This window comes from Lycium ferocissimum, chromosome 11, assembly GCF_029784015.1.
Source record: "Lycium ferocissimum isolate CSIRO_LF1 chromosome 11, AGI_CSIRO_Lferr_CH_V1, whole genome shotgun sequence".
Lineage (NCBI taxonomy): Eukaryota > Viridiplantae > Streptophyta > Magnoliopsida > Solanales > Solanaceae > Lycium > Lycium ferocissimum.
The window spans coordinates 29,892,712-29,903,629 of record NC_081352.1 but is presented as its reverse complement, the minus strand read 5'-3'; the positions used below and the strand labels follow the sequence as shown (position 1 = coordinate 29,903,629).

The window sequence follows — 10,918 nt, the reverse complement described above, 5'->3', positions numbered from 1 at the left end:
CCCTTATGGGTTGAAATTTTTGCGTTGTGTTTACTGAGTTATAGCTTCATCAGAATTTGCAAGTATGTCAACTATCATATTGTGACTGCTCATTGGGCTTATAGCAATGCCAGTTCCTAAATTGGTCTTGGTGGTTCAGGTTGTTAGAGCATTGAGTGTCAGTTTAGAATGTTAAAGTTAAGGGTTTTAGCTAGATGTTGTCCTGCGTTGGACAAATATTATATTTGTATGTGTTTGGCACCTATAAATAGGTGTCATTTATTGATCAAATTATCAAGTCATCAATATATCTTCACCTTTTCTCTTATTCTCTGATCACATAGGTTTCAATAACTTCTTTTTTCATTCTTCTGTCACACAACGGTATTGTGGTCTATTCCATCGGCTTATGGCTTTTACTTAGAGATGGTTTCAGCCTAAGAAAATCCACTAAGGAAAAAAAAAAAAAAATTGCCTACATCAATTTTCAAATAGTAGTTTTCTACTGGGGACTTGGGCCATTGAAAAGGTTATTTGAATTTGGTTGTACATATAAATAGGTGTCCTTGTGCCGAGGGTCTACCGGAAACAACCTCCCTACCTCCCAAGGTAGGGGTAAGGTTTGCGTACACTCTACCCTCCCTAGACCCCACGATGTGGGATTTCACTGGGTATGTTGTTGTTGGTTGTACATATAAATAGGTATTATTTGAGAAAGAATACCTTGTTTAGTATCCTTGCATAGTTCTCTATGCTTTCTTTCAAGAACCCAATAAGCTAAAACTGTACAGACAATCATAAATTTGCACTATGATTTTGTTAGTCTTAAAGATCCTTTCTGATTTTCCAACTCGTTACCTATGTATAATTTACAATTATACTATCCTCTTTACTAATATGTTGCAGTCTGCATTGCGCTGCAAAGAACGTGTGAGTAATGTTTGTGTGTATAACTCTGAACACTAATTGTAGTATGTGAGGTATGCGGAAATAGAAATTGTGGGATTCTTCAGATTATGATCTTTGGTATCTTTTTGTGTGGATGGGTTTCGGGGTCCTTAGGGCATGTTACTCTATTATTAGCAACATAGTTTTCTTGTTGTATGAGCACCTGAATTTCGTTGGTATCGATATTTGAGCGTGTCAATTAGAACTAAAGCTTGGAATATTAGATGATGTAATCCATTTCATGGGTTAGTGAATACTATGTGTGCTTGCTCTCAGCGGGTTAACTTGAAAAATGCGATTTTCCGAAGACTTGATAGAGGAGATTTTAGGAACGGATACATGGAACTGGACCAGAATGACTCAAATCCAGGAAATGCAATGGTAGAGTAAAACATCCATGAAACAAGACTACAATGGCTCCTTTGTGAAATAAAATGAATTCTCTCTTTCAGCTGATTGTGGCATGCATGACATCAGTTTATTCCATTTGGAATCACAACTTCAATACCTCCTCCGTTTCAATTTGTTTGTCTTAGTTTGACTGTGCACGGAGTTTAAGAAAGTAAAAAAGATTTCTGAATCTTGTGGTTGTTAGCTAAAGATATGTATAATGTGTCAAACTGCCCTTTAATCTTGTGGTCATAAACATGCATATGGAATGTTGATATTAAAGTGTTGCTAAATTAGGAGAGAGACTTTTTTTGTTTTTTGGTTGTTTTTTGAAATGGATTAAAAAGGAAAGTGAGATAGAACAAATTGAAACAGAGGGAGTAGTAAATTCATTCTTAAGTTGTTAATGTCATTTGTGAGTTGTTGACTATTCATTTGAAGTTTTTGATTCGTAAGCTGAAATTTAATAGTGTCAGACGTACCAAATAGTAAGTTGTGCAAACTCCCTTGAATACCATTACTGGATACAGTATGCTGGACTCATCTAGGAGAAATTTTGGTTAAGTTTGTTGAGACTTACTTATTTCATTATTCTATTACTATCATATAGTTCCGACTTTCCTTTTATTTCATTATAGCAGGAGTAGTATAAAGACATTCTTGTCTCGAGGGCGTGTACCCTTTTTCAATAATACACTCTTTAATTTTTTACTTATCTTTCTCTGCTTGAGTACTGTTTATGGAATTAATACAGCAGGTTGGTCTCCGGATTGAAATGTGAGAGTAAATACTGCTACATGCCTAGCATCCTTGTTGTGCCATGGTTATCAAAAAAGAAAAGAAAAAAGATCCTTCCTGTGCCATGAATTTAGTCCATGACTACCTTTAGTACACGTCCACTGTAGGTTCACTCTCTTGGACCAGCCCTATGGTCCTCTCTGATTATGTTGCTTAGACTCTCCAAAAATGCTTCCGCTTGTGTCCGAATTTCCAAAAATGCAGTACTTTTGGAGGATCTAACACGCACATGGTGTTACTTTAAAGAGTCCGAGTAACATAGCTCTCTAATGCAGAAGGTCGTGCCCTTAAGAAATGTTAGTTTCGGAGTTGCTACTTATGCCGGGATTAATTGCATCCTCTTTAGTTCATTGATTCTGTTATTTTTGCAGCAACTTGAATGAAAGCAACAGTTTTGTTCGTTCTAAAAGGCATAGCTCATTAGGAATTTGTCTAGTCTTTTTTGAGCTTTTGAAAGTTGTTCTAGTGTGTTAGGTTCCAACTATAAGTTGCTATTTATATTTTGAGAGGACGAACTTCTTGATTTGTCTTTGGAGATCTAATCTTTTTGTTAGATGTCCGTCCGTCCTTGCTATTATACATCCTTTTTGCCGTCATTCGCTACACAGTATTAAAGCAAGTTCCATAATCGCAGACTCGGGCCTTTTGATACACGTTAGTTATCACTGTGTTATGTTGCTCGGATTCTCCAAATGCCTCGACATCCACATCGGATCCTCCAAAACGGCTAACTTTTGGAGGGCTGACGCACAACCATGGCAGTTTTTGGTGAATTCAACACACAACTGGCGATAGTTTTGGAGGATCTGAGTGACAACCAGCACCATTTTTGGCAAATTCGACGACATTTTTGAAGGATCTGAGCAAGATACTCGCAGAGCATGGTCATCGTGTTGATATCTTTTGGTCCTTTACCTTGCCATTCTCAGGCTAAGGTATGTGGATAGTAATCTGATCCAATATTTTAAGTCTCTGGATGTAGAGTATCCCTGCATGTATAATCTGTAGTAACATTGGTGTGGACTTTGTACATGAATATTTTTAATTTTTAATTTTGTATGATAGTTCAGAGTGAGTTTAAGTTTGTTGGTACACTACGTTCGCTGCTTATAAGGTACGTTCGCCACTTGATGTATCTTATTAAATTTTTTACTTTTAAAGCCTAAAGATCTCAAGTGGAAAGCTTTGTGAATTAATAAAAGTAACGAGCTTTGGAGACGAAATAGATGTTAACAAAAAATCAGATGCTAGAAGGTGATAAATTTAAATTAATAGGTACGTAAACTATAATGATTTTAAATTACTAAGCTCAAAGTCTTATAGGTGTTCAAGTTTAGAGGTTTTAGCTATTTAAACAATTCAGAGGCGTGAGAAATCTGCTTGGGCCAACAGTAATTACTCCATATATTGTATTTTACGCAATCATATTTAACTAGATATTGAGTTTAAGAAAGAACAACTCTTTTTTAACTTACAATCTTAAATATGTTATGACATTTGTGTGACATAAAATTATGTCACTAAGAGTAAGCGATGAAGTTTAAAGCAAATGTTTTCAAAGATAAGAGATACGTGATTTTCTTGAAATAAATTACGAAGTAATTGGTGTCACAGAGACCAATACATATGGACTTTAAATGATTTCAATTTTACCTGAACGAAATGCTACCCCACAAAACCTTTAGTTTAAGATTTTAAGAAATATGAAATTTTATTAAAATTATGTTCAATTAAAATGGAATAAGAATTTATATATCACTATGCGCGAAGCGAATATTAAAGAGTCACTAAGGACGCAGCTCAGCTTGAGCTTGATTATACGGTGACAAATTTCGATTAAGTTCAGTTCAATACTCGACCGTTTCAATTTATATGAACTTATTTTTTTATTAATTCGTGCAAAGAAAATAACCACTTTCTATAGTTGAAAACAATTTACTTTTATGTAATGATTTATATCACACAAAATATATGTGACGCATTTAACACTATAAATTTAATTTTTTTTTCTTTCTTAAACGTCATGCTCAGTCAAATAGATTTACTTAAATTGAAACGGATGGATTATTAATCATAAGCTCATTTATGCTCGATTTGCTCAGCTCGACACCTAGGCTTAGTTTTTACATATGCACCAAATTAGAAATATGTTATGGGTGTAGCTTAATGCAAATCTTCCAGCACAACGATATAGTTGTTCATGTTACAAAATTAGGGAGAATCAAATCTATCGATATCAATAAAAATCAAATGATGATAAAGCTCAAATGGACCATAAAGAATTTTATAAAACTAAAGAATAGGACAATATTTTAATCTGACAACTGACACTTGTTTAGTAACCCACAACTTACTCATCCTCTGTGGGTCCCACTTTCATCCTTATCCAAATCCCCATATTTTTATCTTTTCTTTCAAACCTTTTTTTTTTTTCAATTTCTATACTTTCTTTAAAGTTACTCATATAAATTTAGACAATTTTAATTTATAAAATAAGTAATGAATTTGATGTTAAGTCATTATATTTTTTTTGTGTAACTTTCAGAACCTAATGATAAACTAATTGATATTCACACTGCATATGTCTCATTAAAGGGTTAAGAGCTCCTGATTAGTATTTTGTATTTCTTCATTTCAACAATTCAAACCTGAAACCTTCAATTAGGATGAAAGTGTGAATTCATCCTACCACACCCCCTTAGATGGTAATCACACTTCTATATATATTTTAAAAATATTTAGCAGTATTGAGAATATTATATGGTAGTTAATTTAATGACTTTCTGAGTAGAAATGATAGTCATTTTTCCAGACAGAGTAAAACATTATATTTATACTAAATCTAGAACTCTTTTTTTTTTTTTTGACATAGATCAAATATAAAAATGGGGAAACAAAAAATTTATTGAAAAACTTATAACTGAAAACAGAAAACAACTAAAGTTTAGGCGCTATATAAGCAACAAAGCTCTATAAATATGTTCAAAAGGCATTTTGTTTCTTTCATATCTTGTCTTGTTATATTTTTAATATAAGAGTTAAATATTAAAGGAAAAATATGGTGTTAGATGGTTGGGATGATGTTATGGCTGGGCCCCACCCTACTACTGGAATAATAAAGGGCCTTTCTATCAGCACTTCTGGTAACTCATTTGCCCTTTTTACCTCCAAAATTTCATGCATTTGATCATATATTTGAAATAAATATTGTCTTGTTTAATAGAAAAAATTGGATATAGAATGGGTTCTATAGATTTAACCGAATTCATTTATATAGAATTTTGTTTATATAGATGTAATATATATACATATAATTGGATCTCATTCATTTTGATTTGAGTAATTTTTTATCTTGAATTCGCTTTTGTATTTACATTTGATATTTGAACTCATGCCATAAACAATTTTTAATTGATTATACGTGCATATATACTCTCTCCGTTTCGATGTGTTTGTCCTAGCTTGATTCGGCATGAAGTTTAAAAAAAATAACATTGTAGTTCATAATCTAATTTGTAAGTCTGTTGTCGCTGTTATATCCCAAAATTTATTACACCAAAATTATTTCAGACATCGGAAATAGATTAAAAAAAGAAGAAGCAGAAACTGCACTCAAGAAATTCCAGTAGATATCAAAAAGATCGAATGTGAGTTTCAGCTAAATATTTTCCTTTTTTTACAGCTCCAATTAAATCAAATAGCCATATATTGTGTTAAAATTTTGTTGTATTTTGTACACATATTTGTATTTCGAATAAAAATATATTGCCATATATTGTGTTAAAATTTTGTTTACCTATTTTTCGAATAAAAAAAATATTGAGGTAGATTATATCCGTAACACTAAACCAAACATCTAACACTACGTGTGTGTATAAAATTAAAATCGAAGACAACAAAAAACATTTAGGTCAACGAATTAATTAGATCCGTCGATATATTTACTTCATCCAAGACGTGTTGGAAATAGAAATAATCCATCTGGAAAGATCCATTAAAAAAAAAAAAAACTAGAAGATATTTTCAGTACACCAAACTCTCTATTTATTCTAGGCAAGCAGCCATTTTCATTTTACATTACATTGTACAAAAAAAAAAAAAAGAAAAAAAAACACAGTTAAAGGGAGAAAAAAAAAAAAAGGAAGGTAGTGAAGATGGTGTTGATTGAAAAGCTGTGGGATGATGTTATGGCTGGACCTCAGCCTGATAAAGGCCTTGGCAAGCTTCGAAAGTCCATTACTTTACTCCATACTCGTGGTACCCTTTTTGAATATATAATATGATCATTTTTGTTATATTCATGCACTAAATTAGACCACTTTGTTTCTTTATATGAACTCCTCTGTCTTTAAACTCTTCTTCAAGCTATTTATCATTTTTATGTTCGAGATCTAGTGAATTTCAGGATGGGTGTGTGTATGTCTTGAGTTATTTTATTTTATTTTTTGTTTGTGATAATCGGGGCCTCTAGCTAGCTTGTGCATATCTTGATTTTAAGTGTTTGAGTTAGTTTGTTCGTGACTAATTTTATAAATTACATGCTATGGTGTTCAGGTTAGTTTGTGCATAAATCATTAATTTTACAGGATATGCTTTGGTGTTCGGCCTAGTTTATACCTATCTCGACTAATTTTATGGGGTATCTACTGCATCTCTGCATCTGGGCATACGTACCCCTTTGAATTAACATGAATACTCATATAACATGATCCTTTTTGTTATATTCATGCACTAAATCAAAACACACTGTTTCTTTATATCTCCTCTGCCTTAAACCTTCTTGAAGAGTTGAAGTTATTTATCAACCTACGAAAAATAAACTTCAAGATCTAAATCAGTTGGTTCAGGATTAATGTGTTATTATTATTACTACTATATGTTTACATTTTCTTGTATATGTATACATAGTTTTAAGAGTGGATTTAAAAGTCTGATTACGGGTTTATGTGAATCAATATCTTTTGTACAGACCTTATACATATATTAATTTTTTTTACTAAATATGTATGAGTATTTAATTTTTAATCTAGGATCCCTATAGGAACCCAAATCCACACTGGATCTACTTCCGACTTAGCTATGAAGTGGATGGGATGCAGAGACGGATGTTCAGTTGAACATGTTATCAACTCTGAACATATAAAACATACACCTCGTTTTAGAGCAAGAAGTTCATACAAGGAATTAAAATAATGTGTGAAATGTCACACTTATGATCTGTAACTTGTAGCCTAGAGCCTGTTTGGATTGGCTTATTTTAGGTGCTTTTAAGCCAAAATAGTTTTTAAACACTTACGTAGTCAAAAGTCATAAGCCCATCCAAATGGGCTCTAAAGCAATTTTTTTTTACCTCTTTTGCGACTAAACTAGAATCTTTTCCTATATAAAGAAGATTCAACCGTTTATATATAATAAAAGATTTTTTTTTTTATTTACGCAATATAATTTTCAATCAAAGAAGATCAACTGAACCTCCTAACCACAAGCTAGCTTTGTCACTGCATAAAGATGCATGTGAGCTCAGTACTAAACAGCCTTAAAATTTAAGTTTTTTTTAAGTTCAAATTTTGAATCCGTCTATTTGAAAATATGCCTGAATCTAAATATGTTTGTATACCAGGGCATGTATACTTATGTTGTTTTTCTCAATTGATTTTTATTCATTATTTTCTTTTGGTTTTGGTTTTAGCTGGGGAAGGAGGGGAAGGATCAAGCAGGAACTACCACAGGTCGCTGTCGATGCCGGGGAGCCCGGTGACACCGGGAACTCCGGTGACGCCAACGTCAATGCACTCGCCAACGGCGCGTAAAGAGAATGTGTGGAGGAGTGTGTTCCACCCAGGGAGCAACATTGCCACCAAGAGAATTGGTGCTGAAGTCTTTGACAAGCCTTCTCACCCCAACGCTCCTACTGTTTATGACTGGTAAAAATTACCCTTTCATTTCCCACTATTTCCAAGTTCCACTCCACCCTTTTATTAGCCCAACCCCCTCCCAAAAACATATTTGCCGTTCGACTAAAAATAGTTATGGCCGTTAACCATATACAACAAAATATATTAATGATGCAAGTCCGTGTTACTGCGGAGTACATTCGCGTCCGGATCTGATCTATTTACCCAGGAATTTATCCGGTGATTTTACGGTCGCAATGAAGTGTTATAAGTCACAATCATTAACAATTCAAAATATTTAAAGGCATAAGAAAAAATTACAGTATAAGAAAAACTCGTTTGACTCTCGAAATTCGAAAGGCGCCACATAAATTAATTAGGACGGAGTACATATATATACAGAAAATATGTTATTAGCTATTATTTTGGTAGGTAGTTATATAAATGTAAAAATCCCAAATAAAGAAGAGAGAACCATAGAGAATACATAAGAAAGATAAACGAGATGGACTTATGTCTTGTGTAATGTCAGTTTATGTAAAATGATCATGTTAAGTTGATTCGTAATACTAATAGATAATTACTTGTGGAGAATCTGATATGGTAGCTTAAAAAATAGAGTAATAACCTGCCATAATATAATTTTTTTGACAAAAAGATCCTAAAAAGGGGATTTAATTGAAACTCTGTTGTTGAAAATTTTCACAACGGTAATGATTTTTAGGTGCATTTACGCTGCTATATTCCTCGGAAAAAAAAAAAAAATCAAAGTTCTAGTTAGTGGCATAGGGGACTAAAAAACTATAAAAAGGTCTTTTGGTCACAATGGTTCAAATGGAATAAATTCATATGATTATTTAGGTCAAATTTAATAATTTATGCTTACTTAATGTCTTTTTTATCTTTTCTTCTCAAGGTTTATCTTAATTTAAAATTTTATAATAGAGGTTATGGTGATTTTTACGTAAGTGTGATCAAATTTGGGTCAAATTAATGTGACAATTTAGCAACTCCCAAAAAATTATAGTATTAGGTGATAGGTTCGAATCTTAGTTATGGCGTTTCTAGCATTTTTTTTAATGGAAAGGGCTAAAAATATTATAACATTTGTGATTTATCTCATTTATGTCCTCCATTAACTTATCCGTTCATAGAGGCCCCAACATTATCTTCTGTCTTAAGTACACCCTGAACGATTCAATTATGCCCCTTGCATTAATGGTGGCTAGAGGTGACAAAATGGGTAAAAAATATGGTTATCCGCCCGATCCAATCCATTTTAAGTGGGTTGGATATCCAACTCATTTAAAATGGGTCCAATATGAGTCAACCCATATTATCCACTTAAAATATGGGTAAATTAACGGATAAAATGGATAAAATTCACAACATATAGAATGTGTTTGGTGTGGAGGAAATGTTTTCTAATTTTTTCATGTTTGGTTGGTCAAAATGTTTTGAAAAACATTTTCTCTAGCTCCTATCCCCCCACCCCACCACCTAACCACCCCTACACCTTCACCACCCCACTCTACCCCACCACTTAACCACCCCCTCCTACCCTCACCCCCACTATCCCCACCCCTCACCCCTACCCCACCACTCCCACTACCTCCCTCCCCACCCCTATAACCACCTACCCCACCCCTACCCCTCTCACCACCTACCCCATCCTTACCCTATCACCACCCCCAACCCCACGTCTCACCTCCCTACCACCACCCCCATCTCTCAACTTTGCAAAACTAGACATTTTGTGAAAGTAGTAACTTTCGAAAATAGCAAGTTTACAAAAGTAATCAAATTACAAAAGTAGCTGTTTTTGCAAAATATTACTTGCGAAAAGTAGCTACTTTTCAAAAATAGTCATTTTGCAAAAGTAGTCACTTTTATAAAATCGCCACATTGTGAAAGTAGATACTTTTTAAAAATAGTAACTTTTTGAAAGTAGTCAATTTTCATAAACAGTCATTTTGTGAAAGTAGTTACTTTAAAACTAACTACTTTGCAAAAGTAGCCATTTTTAAAATAGCTTCTTTGTGAAAGTATTAAAATAAACATTTTTACAATGTGCCATTTCTAAGATAGTGGTCACTTTTGTAAGTAGTCATTTTTTTAAAGTGACACAAAAATGGCTACTTTTGTAAACTGTCAGTGGCAGCTTGGAAGGCCACGTAGGGGTATGTCTGACCCTTTTTAATTGTTCACTTATGATATATTTAGACATTTTCGATTACTTTAACTCGGGCATGCTTCACATTTATTGCGTTTGTTGCTAAGCATGTTGAAATCACTATTTGTACTTGTTGATCTTTTACCAAAAATAGAGATCCTTTCTTGGTCATGATTTTTGGTGTTCTATCGATATGTAATCTATTTGGCTGGAGTGTGATTATAAGTTTAATATAATTTTAATTTTAATGGCAGGCTCTACAGTGGGGATACCAGATCCAAGCATCAGTGAGAAGTGAAAGAATAAAGATTTTGGTCATGACAAGCAGTTTGATGTTTCATGTAAATAACGTATGTTCCTTTTCCTTGTACGAGTTGCTATGCTACAGGATCATGGAGATTAGTTGAACTATAATCCTATGTTCTCTGCTAATTAACTAGTTCTAATATATGTATAATTAGGTCTTGAAAGCTAACTTGAGCATATTCAGTGGCTTTCCAGCTGCTGCTACTACTATTAGTAGTGGACTAGTAGTATATCCTGTTTTTGTTTTGTATTTTCGAATAATAATGATAATAAGTTTGATGTATTTTTGTTGTATATTTTCATGGTCAAAGCTATCATCGAGTAATTTTTTATATACAGAATTAAAAACTCGAGGATGGTATAAGAATGAGAGCTTCATTCATCGTAGAGTTTGACTGTGAGGCTAAATTCAATCGTGGTCATTTGTATG

General features: G+C 33.3%; 1 protein-coding gene across 3 annotated transcripts; it reads left to right on the top strand.

Moving 5' to 3' along the window:
- Positions 1-5,124: 5,124 nt before the first annotated feature.
- Positions 5,125-10,482, top strand: LOC132037116 (dormancy-associated protein 1-like). 3 transcript variants are annotated; one of them, XM_059427576.1, is made up of 3 exons: positions 5,125-5,258; positions 7,805-8,039; positions 10,437-10,482. In XM_059427576.1, exons 1-3 carry the CDS (start codon positions 5,174-5,176, stop codon positions 10,471-10,473), a joined length of 357 nt encoding a protein of 118 aa, XP_059283559.1. In that variant the 5' UTR covers positions 5,125-5,173; the 3' UTR covers positions 10,474-10,482. The 3 variants fall into 3 exon arrangements, with proteins under 3 accessions (XP_059283559.1, XP_059283560.1, XP_059283558.1); XM_059427577.1 differs by lacking the exon at positions 5,125-5,258 and adding an exon at positions 6,206-6,333; XM_059427575.1 differs by lacking the exon at positions 5,125-5,258 and adding an exon at positions 6,213-6,372.
- Positions 10,483-10,918: the final 436 nt, after the last annotated feature.

Bases quoted from the DNA above. Each gene is read 5' to 3' on its own strand.
- LOC132037116 (XM_059427575.1), top strand. From the start codon at position 6,270: ATGGTGTTGATTGAAAAGCTGTGGGATGATGTTATGGCTGGACCTCAG. The intron at 6,373-7,804 runs GTACCCTTTTTG...TTTTGGTTTTAG, and splicing joins TACTTTACTCCATACTCGTG to CTGGGGAAGGAGGGGAAGGA. The intron at 8,040-10,436 runs GTAAAAATTACC...TTTTAATGGCAG, and splicing joins GCTCCTACTGTTTATGACTG to GCTCTACAGTGGGGATACCA.